General features: G+C 41.4%; 2 protein-coding genes across 4 annotated transcripts in view; one reads left to right on the top strand and one right to left on the bottom strand.

The window, feature by feature from the left end:
* Positions 1–9273: 9273 nt before the first annotated feature.
* On the bottom strand, positions 9274–10812 carry ZNF830 (zinc finger protein 830). Its single transcript, XM_066363859.1, has one exon. It carries the CDS (start codon positions 10789–10791, stop codon positions 9676–9678), a length of 1116 nt encoding a protein of 371 aa, XP_066219956.1. The 5' UTR covers positions 10792–10812; the 3' UTR covers positions 9274–9675.
* CCT6B (chaperonin containing TCP1 subunit 6B) overlaps positions 10806–17276 on the top strand; it is a 30579-nt gene continuing 24108 nt past the window's right edge. Inside the window, exons 1-3 of one of the 3 annotated variants that reach the window (XM_066363838.1) lie at positions 10806–10860; positions 12790–12853; positions 13394–13528. In XM_066363838.1, the coding sequence (XP_066219935.1) occupies positions 10835–10860; positions 12790–12853; positions 13394–13528 (225 nt within the window). In that variant the 5' untranslated portion in view covers positions 10806–10834. Of the gene's footprint in view, positions 10861–10964; positions 11105–12789; positions 12854–13393; positions 13529–17276 lie in introns of those variants that run through there. The other 2 variants (XM_066363837.1, XM_066363840.1) reach the window with 2 other exon arrangements.

The following is a 17276-nucleotide window of genomic DNA, read 5'->3' as shown; positions in this document are numbered from 1 at the left end:
GGCATTGTTAGAGAAGTAAGCCAAAGTGAAATCCTAGAGAGTTCCGTGCTATGTGAAAAAGAGCCTGGCCTTTATTGTGTAGGGCAGGGATCCCAAAACTTTTTACACAGGGGGCCAGTTCACTGTCCCTCAGACCGTTGGAGGGCCGGACTATAAAAAAAACTATGACCAAAATCTCTATGCACACTGTACATATCTTATTTTATAAAGTAAAAAAACAAAACGGGACAAATACAATATTTAAAATAAAGAACAAGTAAATTTAAATGAACAAACTGACCAGTATTTCAATGGGAACTATGGGCCTGCTTTTGGCTAATGAGATGGTCAATGTCTGGTTCCATATTTGTCACTGCTAGCCATCACAAGTGATATGATGCGCTTCCCAAACCGTGAAGCATGAGTCCCGTGTCACCGGAAGTAGTACTATACGTGAGCGACGCAGTGCTTTGCGGCACGGCCACATACAGTACTCCAGATCCGCATCCTGTGCTCTCACTGACCACCAATGAAAGAGGTGCGGCAGGGGCTGGATAAATGGCCTCATGGGGCTGCATGCGGCCAGCGGGCAGTAGTTTGGGGACCCCTGGTATAGGGAATGGATAGCCATGTAGGGCTTTATGAAGTAGTAACTACTGTTGAAGCTGGGTAGGGAAGTGACTGAGGTAAAGGAACTAATTACCAAGTTCTTCGTGTGGGCTTTAGCAATACCTACACTAAAATTGGAAGGATACACAGGCTTCTGTCCAAGGATGACCTGCAAATTCATGAAGTGGTCCATAATTTTAAGGAAAAAAAATTCTTTTATTGTATCTATTGTATATGAGATGATGGATGCTAAGTAAACTTGTGGTAATCATTTCATAATTATGTAAGTCAAACCATTATGCTGTACACCTTAAACTTATACACTGATGTATATCAATTATATTTCAATAGAACTAGGGGGGAAAGGTTCTTGTGACAGATGAAGGTGGCCTGAACAAGCTCAGTTAGTTGGGGTGGAGAGAAAGGTGCATTTTTTGATAAACATTTAGATCACGTATCTTCTAGACAAAGTGCTCACTTACCTAAAGATCAAGTGAGGATGACTTGAGTAAGCAGGTAGATAATGGTGCCATCAATTGAAATAGGAAATGAGAGGGGGAGGAGGAGACATTTCAGGTGAAAGAATGAATTTTATTTAGGATGTATTAAGCTTGCTTGCTTGAAGTCAACCACAATCCCATTGATTGAAAGTGGCATAGAGTCTCTGATGTGTCACAGAATGAGCAAGGTCTTTGGGACTGGAAGGTCACTGGACACTCAAGTCCTAACTCTGGCACTTGAGTGAACCTGAACATATCTCTATCACTGCATTTACTGTGTTGTTTTGAAAATACCCATGACTGTATCTTTTTCCCTAGCCCTGTGTTGTCAAATGCTGTCATCACTAGCCACATGTGGCTCTTGAGCTCTTGAAATGTGGCTAGTCAGAGTTGAGATGTGCTATAAGTGTAAAGTACACACTGATTTCAAAGATGTGTTACCAAAGACTGCAAAATAGCTCAATAATGTATTTATATATAGTGATTACATGTTGAAGTGATTATTTTGTATATGTTGGGTTAAATAAAAATATATTCAATTTCAACTTTATTTTTACCTTTTTGAAAATGTGATGACTAGAAAATATAAAACTGCATACTTAGCTGACATTATACTTCTGTTGGACAGCACTGCCCTAGACTTCAAACCTACCGTGGAGAGTGACATCTTTGTCTTATGCATCTTTTCGTTCTCAGTATCTAGAACAGAGCTGGGCCCATAGTAAGCACTTAGCAAATATTTATGAATAAATCAATGAAATCCATGAGTGAATGGAATGAATGAATAAAGCTCTGAAAGTGCTAAGCTCCCTTAGAAGGATGCCCATTATGTTGTGTCTTTGATCGTTTGATATAAATGTCCTAAAAGATTCAGGTTCTTTTAAAAAAAAACACAAAAGGCTCAGATTCTAAATGTTTGTTTTGCTTGATTAGAACTCCAAGGAACCCTAATGAATGATCTTTTACTCAGGCCCCTGCTGCAAAACATAACTAGCTGGCAGTTGTATTTCCTTAGAGAACTGGGAACTGCTACCAAGGAAAATGAGCTAATGTGTGGTGGGAATAGCAAGACTTGGAATCACACAGACTTAGGTTTGAATTATGACCCCCCATTGGCTGTGTAACCTTCATCTGTTGTTGTGTTGTTTTTAACTTCTCTGGGCTTCCGTTTTCATGGTGAAATGGGGATGAAAATCTCTTAGGATTGTGTGTGACAATTAAATGAGATAACTCATATTAACTTGCAAACTTCCTGGCACTTAGAGATATTTCAGTAAGTGTATACCCCCTTTTACTCCCCAGCCTGGATATATTCATACCACTTCAGAGTATAATCATTCAGTTGGTCATCAATCAGTCAAGTGTTTATTGAATGCCTACTCTGTGTGAGGCACTATAACAGGAACAGCAATGGAACAAAACACAAAAGTCCCTACCCTCGTGGAGCTAACAAGTTAGTATAGGAAATAAATTAATAAACTATGTAAAGCCTGACCTGTGGTGGCGCAGTGGATAAAGCGTCGACCTGGAAATGCTGAGGTCGCCGGTTCGAAACCCTGGGCTTGCCTGGTCAAGGCACATATGGGAGTTGATGCTTCCAGCTCCTCCCCCCTTCTCTCTGTCTCTCTCTCCTCTCTCTCCCTCTCTCTCTCCTCTCTAAAAATGAATAAATAAATAAAAACAAACAAACAAACAAATAAACTATATAAAATGTATAGTATGTAAGGTGATTGATGGGTGCTTTGGAAAAAAAGAAAAAGAAAGTAGGAGATCCCAGGCAGGTCAGAGTGGGGTTGCAGTGTTAAATACAGTGGTCAGGAAGGCCTCACAAAGTGACCTTGAATAAAGACTGGAAGAAATGAAGGAGAGAGCTGTGTGTGTTCCAGGGTAGAGGGAGCAGCAAGTAGAGGCCAAGATGTGTCAACCATGTTGAAAGGGGAAGGAGATGGTGTGGCTAGAGTGGCAGGGGTCAAGGGTGAGAGGATCTGGAGATGAGGTCAGCAGGGTATCTCTAGACAAGATCCTGTAGGGTCCCGTAAACTACTGTAAAGATGTTGGCTTTTATTGCAGGTGAAATGGGAAGCTATTGGATTATACTGAACAGAGAAGTAGCATGAGCTGACAGGTTTTAACAGAATTGGTATCACTCTGGCTGCTGTGTAGAGAAACTGGAAGTGAGTTACTGGCTAGTGTAAAGATGTAGGGGAGAAATAAGGGCCACTTGGGTGCTAACAGTCAAAGTAGCAAGAAATTACCTGAGGCTCGTGGACCCCCTAGGGATCTGTGGATAGGCTCTGGGGTGTCCTTGAACCTCTGGAATCTTTATATAAGTATTTGTGTGTGAATGCATTTTTGAAGGGAGTTTTATTGGATAGAGCCTCATGATCCAAATCAGGCACTCCCTTGGTAGGAAATAAGCAAGCTACCTCCTGCCAAACCTTATTTAATCAAAGTCCCCAGGTGGTTACATCCTTTCCTCAGACCTCAATCCCAAATCTTCCAGGGCGCTGATCCTGTTTGTGAGCCTCTCAGAGCTTCTGCCAGTTTAGACTCATCAGGATTGTTAAGAAAAAAAAGTCACAGGAAAATGGATAGATTAAGTTTATTTTTTATGGAAGCTCGGCAACCAGAGGCAGGAATGGGGAAAAGGCTCCACACCTTCAGAGAGATGATGTAGGGCACTCGTGATGCTAGTTTACACTCTGTGGATTCTTTTTTTTAATAAGCTCTTGTCTATGAATCATGTAAATCTCAGCCCTGAGAGCTGATTTTATGGTTTGGTTTGCTTAATAGTCACACAATTAAAATAAGTTGTAAAAAACCGTAATGGTGTTTGCCAGGATAAATATTTAAAAGGGAACAGCTGTAGGAAGAAGTAATAATTCAAATCAGTCCATGGCATTCTTAATAAAGGCTGTGGAGGCGGGTTCTTAACCAGAGGGGTTTCTTAGTCTCTTAATATCTTTGCGCTGCAGCTGCCAGGCTGAGGTAGGAGAGGGCAAAGAGTTGAGTCAAGTGTGCTTTTGGGAATAGCTGATCTATGGCACAGTCAGGGGCTTCTAGGGCAGGGTTGAGGTCACAGATATGGAGTGAGAGACTCAGATTTGTTTCTTAGTTGGAATGTCTGGGAATTGAAGTCGTTATTCTTGCTTCCATCAGAGAATGCCAGAGAGTAAAATTTATTGCTGTTGAAATGCGGGGAAGGCAGAGCAGAGTGCAAAGAATCTGATAAAGTTCAAAAAATATGGCTTCCCAACCATAGCCTGAAGAGTACCCTTAAACTTGACAGTAAACTTCTGTAATCTTAATTCTTCCTGTTTTGGGGAATCTCTCCCATTTTCCACATTTTACTATTAAATAGTAGAGAGAATATTGGACTGGGAATAAGTTACATCTTAGTCCTACTTTAGCAATGAACTTGCTGAATGATCTCGGACAAGATGTCTAAAATGGAGGTGAGAACTGTTTTACCTATCTTGAAAATATAAGGTTGAGACTTGAAAATATACGTTATGTTGAGTAATAATGATGCAGGGTGATAGGGCTTTGGGAGTTTTGCCTTGAATAAGTTTCTTCACTTCTGAGTATGTTTCCTCACCTGTAAAATGAAGATGCTATATACCTTACAAGGTTGCTGTGAGGATCAGAGATGGTGTGTTAAGTCCTGTAAATGGTAACTATTATTAATAACGTGACAACCTGATTTGGTCGATGCTCTCTTATAACCACACTTGGAAGAGCAACAAAACACACACATACTCAATGAAAACAATCACCACCCCCACCAACCACCCAATCAGTGTGGTCCTCTGAACTCTCCCAAAGGCTCCCAGGGTGCTTGTCGTCTGCCAGATGCTGTTAGTACAGTGCAGGTGCAGCCAGATGGAACTCCTTTCCTCCTGAGACTGGGTGTGCTTTCAGTGAAGGATGGCTGACTGCAAAGACTCACTCTGAAAGAGCTTTGACTGCCAAGTGACAGGTTTGAGCCAAACAAAAATGGTGATGGCAGAGAGGGGCCAGAGGACAGAACAGCTTGGAGGCAATATGTACTTGCTCTCTGATCTTACCCTGCCGCTGATTTAGTCCTTCCTTTCTCCACTTATGTGGCCTCTAGGCAATCAAGACTGCCCCTAGCTCCTGACAAATGGACAATATGGACATCCCTCTTTGCTTGGTGTCATGAAGAATTCTTATTAGCTGCTAGATGCAGAGGTGGCCCATTATACTTGTTGTGTATGCCTCCTGGGCCACTTCCCTCAGAACAGGTAAGGGCTTCATGTGCCAGAAAAGAGAAACAGGCAGGAAAATATTTCTTAACCCTTTAAGCTGTTCAACTAACTTTTGTGTTGGTTCTGACTTCCAAGAGTTAGACTGGACTTTTTACCACTTTTCCAAGCAACTTTCTGCAATGTGGATATTATTCATTCAGCAGATATTGAGCTCTGTTATGTGCCTGGCATTATTTTAAGTTGTGAACAAGACATACAAGCTCCCTGCCCTTGTGGAGTTAACATTCTGGTGGGGAGAAACATAATTTATGGAAAACGTACAAGCTAATTTAAGATAGTGATAAGTTTAATGAATTGATAGAATAATGTGAGAGTGACAGAAGATGGGAAGATGGCATTTATGTCCCCCGAGAAAGGGACATTAGGGCTAAGAAATGAATGACAAGGCTGCCATGCTATTTGAAATCAGGTTCCAAGCAGAGCTTTTTGGACTTCTAAATACTCAATGGGGTTTATGTGTGTAGTAACATACCTGATAAATACTTTGTTTTATAATTGAGGACTCAACCTCAAGGATATGCAATTGTTATCTCAGAGGAAGTTCCAACTCTAGAGCATGGCAGTCAAGGCCCTCCACAATGGTTCATAATCTATGATACTTTTCCAATAACTCCCGTTGTCAGGAGTGAACACTGCTCTACTTAAATTGTTCTGCCCACTACCTTCTGAGCGTGTTTTATTTTTCCACCTATATACCTTTCTGTTTAAATCTGCACTGTCCCTATGGTAGCCATTAGTCACATATGGCTAAGGGTACTTGAAATGTGGCCAGTCTTAAACTGAGATGTGCTGTTAGATACACCCAGATTTCAAAAATATAGAAACACCCAAATATAAAATATTTCACTAATATTTGAATATTGATTATATATTCAAACATTAATATTATGGATATATTGGATTAAATTCGTTAAAAATAATTTACATTTCTTCTTTTTCACGTGGCTGCCAGAAAATTTAAAATTTATATGTGGCTTGCCTTATATTTTTAAAAAAATTTTATTTTTATTTTATTTTTTTATTGATTCACTTTAGAGAGGAGAGAGAAGGGAGGAGCAGGAAGCATCAACTCCCATATGTGCCTTGACCAGACAAGTGCAGGTTTCAAACCAGCAACCTTAGCATTCCAGGTCGACGCTTTATCCACTGCGCCACCACAGGTCAGGCTTGCCTTATATTTTTAAGTGGACAGTGCTCCTCTTGCTTGTAAGCCTAGACGCTTAAGCCAACACAGAACTGGACCTACCATTCAAGCCCATCTTTGTACTGTACCTTTTCATCCTCTGAAATAATAAAGCAATGAATGATAGAAAACTGGGTAAATGAGGTTCTTCCACACAGTTGAGGTGGGCATGCCCTCTTTATGTGATCAGACTGAAGTTGCAATCACCAATCAGCTCAAGGAAGCAGACTTTCTGCCAAAGGCAGCAGGTAATTAAATTCTCAGTGTTAGATAACTTCTTTTAGGCGTCCACACCAAAAAAACCCCCAAACCCTTCAATTCCATCTTTATCTGTTTTTCTTCCACTTCTGGTCACAAAAATGTTAGGTCTTCCTGTGGGTCGATGCCTTTTCTCTCAATCCGTATCTAATCAGTCTCAGTCACCCTTTTAGAAGAAATCTTGCGTCTTCAGGGTGATATTGCTGTAGACTGTTACCCTGCTTTTAAAAATCTAGTTTCCAACTAGCCTACGAACTTCCTTTCCCCCAATCCATGTTAAGTACATTTTACATAGAATATATATTCCATACTATATAGAATAGTATGATATATACTGCAACTAAAGTCATCTTCCATATTTTTTTAGCAGATACATTTTTTTGCTCAAAAGCTTCCCCTTTTCTCACACCGTCTACAGCAGGGGTCCCCAAACTATGGCCCGAGGGCCACATGCGGCCCCCTGAGGCCATTTATCCAGCCCCCACTGCACTTCCAGAAGGGGCACCTCTTTCATTGGTGGTCAGTGACAGGAGCATAGTTCCCATTGAAATACTGGTCAGCTTGTTGATTTAAATTTACTTGTTCTTTATTTTAAATATTGTATTTGTTCCCATTTTGTTTTCTTACTTTAAAATAAGATATGTACAGTGTGCATAAGGATTTGTTCATAGTTTTTTTATAGTCTGAGGGACAGTGAACTGGCCCCCTGTGTAAAAAGTTTGGGGACCCCTGGTCTACAGAATCCTCTCATCTAGCATTCAAGGCTCTTTCACACCTTTATCTCTTGGTACTCTCCTCCGTAAAATCTGGGCTTTCGGGAAACTAGACAGAGTTTATGTAAAGCACTTAGTATCCTACCTCACCTATATTTAAGAAGAACTGTGTAAATCTTGGCTATTATCACTACTCACTTTTATTTGAATATGCTGTATGCATTTCTATCTCCAAAGCACTGCTAATTCCTTTCCCCTATTTGAATACCTCTGTCTCCAAAGGGAGAAGGAATAATTTAAGCTAACAATGAATAGCACAAGCCAATTGTTGTTAGTCCTGGAAAAAAAGTATTCAGCAGGTGCTCGAATAACATTTTTTGTTCAACATCCTTTCATTATAATGTTAATGAAATGCCACAGGTATTTACACAACTCATTTATATCAACTACAGTAATTTTGCTGTTCTAAGAGCCTATCAATGATGTTAAGTGAGGACTTCCTGTATATTCTTCCTACAATAAACAGAACCAGTAACTGAATCCTAATTTGCCACAAAATGTAATAAAATTTCAGATCGGAGGGAACATAAATAAAATATTTTTTATAATAGTAAATTTATGGAACATGTTATTTAAGAAAAAAAGCTTGAAAAACATAAATGGGTTCTGGATTTACAGCAGCTCTCCAACTTTGGTGTTGTTAGAATAAACGGGGAAGCTTTCAAAACGAATTCAGATGCTTGGGCCCCACTCCAGATTTATTGACTCTCTCTACTAGTAGCGCAAGGGCACACGAATTTTTAAAAAACGTCCTAGTTGATTCATGGACACTATTTTAAAAGCTTTGTTGATATCTTCATGTGCACTTATGTCTAAGAATCTTTGATTTAATCGTGGGAAAGTTTGGGTTAGGGAGGCTGGTGATGTTTGGCATATATTTTACACCACGTTATCCTATACCAAGTTTTTGAAACAGAAAGAGAATATAGAGAACTGATAAGCTCTGAATGACTTATTAATCTATGAGTAGTGTTGTGGTTTTTTTTAGAGACAGAGAGAGTCAGACAAGAACAGAGAGATGAGAAGCATCAATCATTAGTTTTCCATTGTGACACCTTTGTTGTTCATTGATTGCTTTCTCATATGTGCCTGGACCGGGGGCCTTCAGCTGACCCAGTAACCCCTTGCTCGAGCCAGCAACCTTGGGTCCAAGCTGCTGAGCTTTGCTCAAACCAGATGAACCCGTGCTCAAGCTGGCGACTTCGGGTTCTCGAACCTGGGTCCTCCGCATTCCCGTCCAATGCTCTATCCACTGCGCCACCGCCTTGTCAGGCTATGAGTAGTATTCTTAAAAACAAAAACCCAAACTCCTCCTCCCTCTTGAGCTTGATCTATGGGGTCAGAAAAGAAAAAGGTGCCCTGGCCAGTTAGCTCACTTGGTTAAAAAAGTCCTCCGAAAGGGCAAGCTTGTGGGTTGATCCCCAGTGAGGGCACATATGGGCAGCAACCAGTGAGAGCATGGCTGAGTGAAACAATAAATGCTTCTCTCCCCCCTCCCTTCCTCTAAGAAAATTAAATCTTGGAGGGATAGCTCCGTTGGTTGGAGCGTGATCCCAGAGCACGGCGGCTGCTGATTCAATTCTCCGGTCAGGGCACATATAGGAGCAGCTTGATGTTCCTCTCTCAAAATGAATAAATAATACAAAAAAGAAAAAGGCATATACATCCCAATACACATGGTATTCATCTAAAAGCTTGTCTGTTAGTCTTATTTCTATTAATAAATTTCAAAACATAATTACTTAAGTAAATATATTTAACTATGTACAATATTTACAGCTTACAGATTTTCCAACTGCAAATTATACATTTGAATTCGTAAACATGTGAAAAAGCTGGCATTTTAGCATATAATACTTAAAAAATTTCAAAACAACTTGACCTCAAAAATACTTTACACCAATTTTCCAAAGTGCTGTTTTCACAAGGTCATATTGTACCGCAACAACCTAGTCGGGTTATCAAACCTCCAGGTAGCCTAGTCAGGTTATCAAACTTCCAGGTATGGAGTAACCGACATCATATGGAGAGACAACACTTTTTATACAATTGCAGAGTGTTAGAAATACTGGGTCCTTGAAACCTTACAACAAAGCCCCCTTCACCCTCCAATCCTGAGACAACAAATCCTGTAGTTCTCCCTCATAGTCGCTGTCAACATTCTCCTCTTCCTTCTTCTGCAGTTCTTTTATAGTCAGGACCTCTTTAAGCTTATTTTTTATTTCATCCTGGCGATTCCGTAGTTTTTCTACCCGACGGTAACACTCTATCTGCTCATCGATTTCCCCAATCTGCCGGTCCAGCCGTCCCTCCTCATCCTCTTCAGCAACTATGGCTTCGGATATAGTGTTGACCTGTCTCATGGCTTTCTGAAATTCGTCCCACTCCTTGTCCATCTGATCCTTCGGCGCATCAACCTTTCGTACCCTCGCATCTATCTCAGGGTCATCAAAAAAACCTTCCGGTAATGCTTCCGCAGTGTTTTCTCGCCTTTCCACTACTTTTTCATGTATTTCTGCTTTCTCAATTGACCCTGAATGAGGAATTAAAGGGGCCTTCGGAGGGTTTGTATTCGAGAAACCGCTTGGCAGCATACTACTTGTTGCCTCCCGTGAGGATGAAAGGGAGTTTTCCTTGCCCTGCGCGTCGGGCGGCTGTTTGCTGGAGGCCCCCTCTTGTCTTTCTCCTCCCTCCTCCTCTCCTTCCTCCTCCTCCTCGTCTTCGTAATCAGGGAGTAAACCAAGTCCCGATGCCTTACCGAGGGTAGCTCTCGTGGACTCCTTTCCTGCTTTGTCAACGCTGGTGGGCAAAGCGGACGTGGAGGGCTGGACCTGGGGCACCTGGGAGGCCTTCGCTCTTTTGGCATCGTGGCTGTCTGTGTCCGGCGCCCTCCTCTTGACGGCCGGAGGCACTGCGCTGGCGGACGGCCCCTGGGTGGCTTCCTTCGCACCTTTCAGCTCGGCCACTTTCTCTCGGTGCTGCTTTCCCAGGACGTGGGTCTGCCACAGGAGCTCGCTCTTAACTGCGGTGTTACACAGGGCACAACTCAGATGCCCCAACCGGTTGTACTTCGCAAATGGAGATTCAATGCGTCGCCTGTTGGTGTTCTGACGCTGCTTCTCCTTCATCAAGCGCCGCAGTTCATCTTGACTTACCACTCGCTTCCCGGCCGAAGGCCGAGCCGAGGGGGAGGACGCCATCTTTGCGACCCGACCCAAGGCGATTCTGGCTTCCGTCTCGGCGATGCCTGATGACGTCACTCCCCTTCGGTGAGAGGATTGGCTGAGGCTCCGATTGGAATATTGGCGCGGGGCTTTACATCAGAATCGCGGCTTCGGCTGTTTTTGCGGAGCGGGGGCTTCTTTATCCTCCTGTTATGGCTGCAATAAAGGCTGTGAACTCCAAGGCTGAGGTGGCGCGGGCCCAGGCTGCCTTGGCGGTCAATGTATGTGCCGCCCGAGGGCTGCAGGATCTGCTGCGGACCAACTTGGGTCCTAAGGGCACCATGAAAATGTGAGACGGCGGTTGGAGCGGCGGTTAGGCTGTCGGGGGTTTGTTTTGTGTCAGGACGTGCTGTAAGGCGAACGTTCCGTGGAGATTGGAGCCATGAGGATACACTTGTGGGCCTGGGTTCCCTCATTCTCATTTCTCTCCTGAGGTCATAACTAGTCAGGTGGGGGAGGAGGAGAACATCCCCCGAGGAAAGGACCCCACGAGTGAAGCTGTGATTCCCTTTCCTGTCCCATCCCGCCCCACCAACTTTTCGTCAAGGGTCATATGCAGTTTGAAAGTTAATTTAGTATTTCACATGAAACAAGCCATCTAACTCACCTGCTTTTTACGACTGTATTCCTGTCTGCTTTTCGTTTTGGATTTGTTTGGCAGTGTGTTGTGGCGAGGGCACGGGCTTTGGAGCCTGGCAGGCGTGGGTTCAAATCCGAGTTCCCCCTCTAGCTGTGAGTCCTTAGGCAAGTTACTTGGACTCTGTGCCTAAGGTTCTTCGTATCTGTTCATCCTGTTATTCAGCGTATATTTATTTAGCACCATTTTCTTTAGGACAGAGTGAGGGAAGGAGACTAGTGAGGGCACAAAGGTATTAGGAGAGCTACAGTCTCAGGAATGAGCAAAATAAATGAACAGTAAAAGAGGGATGCTGAGAACACACAGATGACCAAAATAAGTTTCAGTTCCTCAAGGAGATTTGGTAGAAATAAATGTGATCTATACACTTTATAATATATATTATATAAAAATGTGTGGCTTGCATCATGTTTTTCATCACAATATGATTATACTTAGGGAAGGGATGAGTTATTGATGGGAGAGTGAGAAGGAAAAGACCCTCAAATAACATGATTTTGATTAGTCTTGAAAGGTGAGTTAGAGTTCATCAGTTGGAGAAGTGAGGTCTTCTAGAAAGCTACTTCAGAAGAAGAAAGCCACTTGGTGTAATTCCAACAGAAACAACAGACGTGATGTATTAAGGGAACCACATGATTTACCCACAAGATTTCATTTGGTAGATGATGCATTTAAAATAGATATAAGCCAGATTGGGAAAGAATAACTATGTCATCGCTAACTAGTTTGGATTTTACCTTGAAAGTAATGGGGTACATGGAGACCATTGAAGGATTTTTGATCAGGGAACTGACCCATACTGCCTTTTACGAAGATAAATGGAGGGTAGATTCAAAGTCAGAGACACCTGGATGCTAAATAGTTCAGACTACAGATGACGATGACAGTGGAAATGGAGAGGAAGGAGTAGCATGAAGATGCTTTTGGGTTGTAGAATTGACAGAATTTGATGATCTAATAAATGTGAGGATCTGAGAGAAGGAACTAAATTGAATGAATGGATAGTGACATTTCACCAAAATAAAAAACTTGCAGGAAATTCACAAATTTGTGGCTTGAAGACTTCCAAGTACTCTTGGCCAAACTACTGTCATAAATCACCAACTACACTTATCATTAAACTTGTAAATGCTCCATTTGGCGTGAAATTGCCATAGCAGTCCATCTGGGGGAAAAGGATTCTGTGGGCTGCAAATAGTGGTATTGGGGTATCGCCCATGGTATGATGGAAGTTTTCCAAGACCAGTTCCCTGTATTATGGATAGTGGAGTGGGAAGCAACATGAGCGTCTTGACTCTTGCCATATGAAGTTAGTAACATCACTGTCTTCTGAACAGGCTTGTTTCTGGCTCAGGTGACGTCAAACTCACCAAAGACGGCAATGTGCTGCTTCAGGAGATGGTGAGCTGAGACTACTGACTTGGATAAAACTTAATAAGTTTTAATTGAGAGCATAATAGAATTTGCATATCTTTAAACCAAGGCCCTCAGCTAAATATTGCAATAATAAGAATTGTTGGATTAAAGCTCAGTAAATAATTTTTTTTGGCTGTTTTCAAATCTTTGTGTAGTCCAAGTAATAGCTTAAGGATACTTTCAAATTAGTTGCATCTTTTAAAGGTACTGCATTTTTTCCCCCTGTAATCATGGAAAAGGAAAATAATCCTTTGCAATTTTAGTAAATATATAAAATCTTTGAGATTGAAGGATTTAATCTAATTTTGGAAATGTCATTGCATTCTGAAGCAAAGATTCTTTTATAAAATATTCAAATCTCAGTTCTCAACTTTTAACTTTTGGTGATAATACAAAACCTGTGAATTTATAGAATGAAGTTTATTTCATTTCTTAATTTTACTATTGACCCTTAGATTATCTTGTTTTTGGTGGACTGTTTATTTCATTCTCTCTCATTTTAAATCTGTTGCTTGCTTTTTCCAGCAAATTCAACACCCAACAGCTTCCATGATAGCAAAAGTAGCTGCAGCCCAGGATGATATTACAGGAGATGGTACTACTTCAAATGTTCTGATTATTGGGGAGTTACTGAAACAAGCTAATATTTACATTTCTGAGGTACTAGAATTTCATAGAACTCACATTTATGTGTACTTATTTTGATGGAAAGTTTTTTTTTTTACACTCGTAATTTTAGAGGACAGAGGTTAATATTTATAGAGGTACTTTTTGGCAATTATAAATGAAAATAATAATGAAGAATTTCCTTGCCAAAATGGTGCGTATTATTGGAATTGTATACCTCCTTTTTTTTTTTTTTTTTTTTTTAAATTAAGGGAGGCAGAGACAGACTTCCACATGGCCACAAACGGGATTGACCCAGCAAGCCCCCTACTGGGCAATGCTCTGCTTTCTAGGGCCACTGCTCCATTGCTCAGCAACCGAGCTATTTTAGCTCCCAAGGGTAGGCTGTGGAGCCATCCTCAGCATTTGGGGCCAGCTTTGCTCGAACCATTTGAGCCATGGCTGCGGGTGGGGGAGAGAGAGAAAGAGAAATGTGTGTGTGTGGGGGGGGGGACGTAGAAGCAAATGGTCACTTCTCCTGTGTGTCCTGACTGAGAATCGAACCCAGGACCTCCACATGCTGGGTTGGTGCTCTACCACTGAGCCAGCCAGCCAGGGCTGTATACCTCTTTTTAAAATAAAAATATTAAGATATTTAAAAAGGTAAAAAATAAACTATGTACCCATTCTTAATGACCTAAGAAAGAAAATATCACTGATAAAGTTAAAAGCCAAATTGCAGTTTTAGAGAATAACTGGAGAGCCCTGACCAGATAACTCAGTTGGTTAGAGCATTGTCCCAGTACACTGAGGTGGTGGGTTCGTTCACTGGTCAGGGCACGTACAGGAACAGATTGATGTTTCTCTCTCTCTTGCCCTTCCTCTCTATCTAAAATCAATAAAAAGTAACTGGAGACCCTGGCCTGGCAGTGCAGCTGGTTAGAGTGTCGTCCTGATATGCTAAGGTTGTGGGTTTGATCCTGGGTCAGGGCACATAAAATAAACAACCAATGGATGCATAGATGAGTGGAACACTGAATCAGTGTTTCTCTCCTTTCTAAAATAAATAAAATAACTGAAGAAAAAATGTTATTTTAAAAATTAAATTTATTTATTGAGGTAATATTGGTTAATACATGAAATGTGTTAAGTGTACAAGTCTTTAATACACCATCTGTCTGTTTTATTGTCTACCCAAAATCTAGTCTCTGTCACCATATATTTGGCCCCCTCTACCCTCTTCATCCTCTCCCCACCTGCCTTCCCCTCTGGTAACCGCCATACTGTGTCCGGGTCTGAGTTCGTTTTGTTTTGTTAGTTTGTTTGTTGCTTTCTGATTTGTATCCCACCTAGGAGTGAAATCATATAGTTCTTGTCCTTTTCTGTCTGACTTACTGTGCTTAGCATGATACTCTCACAGTCCATCCATGTTGTTGCAAATGGCAGTATTTTATCCTTTCTTATGGCTAAGTAGTATTCCATTGTATGTATGTACCTCATCTTCTTTATCCAATCATTCATCGAAGGACACTTTTAGGTTGTTTTCATGTCTTGGCTACTGTGAATAATGCTGTAGTGAACATATGGGTACATATAGCTTTATGAATAAATATTTTCAAAGTTTTGGGTATATACATAGAAGATGGATTGCTGGTCATATGGTAGATCTATTCCTAATTTTTTTAGGAACCTCCATATTGTTTTTCCATAATGGCTATACCACTTTACATTCTCACCACCAGTAAATAAGAGTTCCTTTTTCTCCACATCTCTTCCAACATTTGTTATTTCTTGTCCTATTGATAATAGCCATTCTAATAATTGTGAGATAGTATCTTACTGTGGGTTTATTTTTATTTTTTTTATATTTTTATTTATTTATTTATTTTTTTTTACAGAGACAGTGAGTCAGAGAGAGGGATAGACAGGGACAGACAGACAGGAATGGAGAGAGATGAGAAGCATCAATCATTAGTTTTTCATTGCACGTTGCAACACCTTAGTTGTTCATTGATTGCTTTCTCATATGTGCCTTGACTGTGGGCCTTCAGCAGACCGAGTAACCCCTTGCTGGAGCCAGTGACCTTGGGCTCAAGCTGGTGGGATTTTGTTTAAACCAGATGAGCCCGCGCTCAAACTGGAGCCGTCGGGGTCTCGAACCTGGGTCCTCTGTATCCCAGTCCGACGCTCTATCCACTGCGCCACCGCCTGGTCAGGCTCTTACTGTGGTTTTGATTTGCATTTCCCTTATAGCTAGTGAAGTTGAGCATCTTTTCATACATCTGTTGGCCATTTGTATATCTTCTTGGGGAAAGTGTCTGTTCAGGTCCTCTACCCATTTTTAATTGGATGGTGGGTTTTTGTTGTTGTTGAGTTATATGAGTTCTTTGTATATTTTGAATGTTAGCCCTATATCGGAGGTATTGTTTACAAATATCTTCTCCCATTTGGCTGGTTGTCTTTCTGTTTTGTTGATGGTTTCTTTTCCTGTGCAGTTAGTTTGATGTAGTCCCATGTATTTATTTTTGTTTTTATTTCCCTTGCCTTTGGGGTCAGGATCATAGAAGCCTCTCTGATCCCAAGATCTGTAAGTTTAATACCTTTGTTTTCTTCATGTGTTATTTATTTGTTTATTTACTTTTTGTATTTTTCTGAAGTGAGAAGCAGGGAGGCAGACAGACAGACTCTTGCATGCACCTGACTGGATCCACCAGACATGCCCACCAGGGTGCGATGCTTTGCCCAACTGGGGTGTTGCAATGAGAGCCATTCTAGTGCATGAGGCAGAGGCCATGGAGCCATCCTCAGCTCTGGGGACAACTTTGCTCCAGTGGGGCCTTGGCTGTGGGAGGGGAAGAGAGAGATAGAGAGGAAGGAGAGGGGGAAGGATGGAGAAGCAGATGAACACTTCTCCTGTGTGCCCGGCTGGGAATCGAACCCGGAGCTTCCACATTCCGGGCCGACGCTCTACTGCTGAGCCAACCAGCTAGTGGTAGAGCACTGTGTTCTTTTTTTGTTGTTGTTTTAGATCTTATATTTAAATGTTTAATCCATTTCAAGTTAATTTTTATGTGTGATGTCAAATAGCAGTCTAGTTTCATTCTTTCCAGTTTTCCCAGCACCATTTATTGAAGAGGCTTTACTTTTGGAGAAATATTATTGAAGGCTTTTCACGTTGTGAATTTGCCTGCCTTTTTTGTCTTATTTCCCTTTATAAACTTGTCTACTCTAGCCAGACTCCTCCATTCACTAGCCTCTGAATTCATTACAGACATTTCTCCCTCTGTGCCTTTGTTCAATGATATTCTTTCCTGCCACTACTTATCTGTCTTCTGTAATTAAGTATTTGAATTTCCTCTCTTTCAAGGACCATTTCAGCAAAGCATAACCTGGTCACAATGCTAAAATGATTACTTCTTTGTGTTTCGTTTAGTATGAGGAATTGTTTATTAACTCAGTAGCTACAACTTATTTTAGTAAGGATGCTCTTGTCTGTTAGCAATGGACACTTGACTAAAAGTCACAAACAATAAAGAAGTTATCTCGCATAACAGAACATAGATAAGGCAGGCTTCCAGGGTACTTGATTAAAAAATTCAGTCAGTTATCAAGTACCCAGGTCCTGTCTCTTAGCTCTTCTGCTTACAATGCTGGTTGATCATAAGGCTGTTTTCATCCTGACTGTAAGACTGTCAGAGGAAATCAGGGCTACCTGCTTCCCTTGGTAACACTCAGCAGGAAAGGACAAGAGAATACCACTCACCCAACTATAGAATATAAGTCCTTCCTCTATGTGGTTGGG

Source organism: Saccopteryx leptura, chromosome 2, assembly GCF_036850995.1.
Source record: "Saccopteryx leptura isolate mSacLep1 chromosome 2, mSacLep1_pri_phased_curated, whole genome shotgun sequence".
In the NCBI taxonomy this organism is placed as follows: Eukaryota; Metazoa; Chordata; class Mammalia; order Chiroptera; family Emballonuridae; genus Saccopteryx; species Saccopteryx leptura.
The sequence above is the reverse complement of the archived record's forward strand: the minus strand, read 5'-3'. Positions and strand labels throughout refer to the sequence as shown.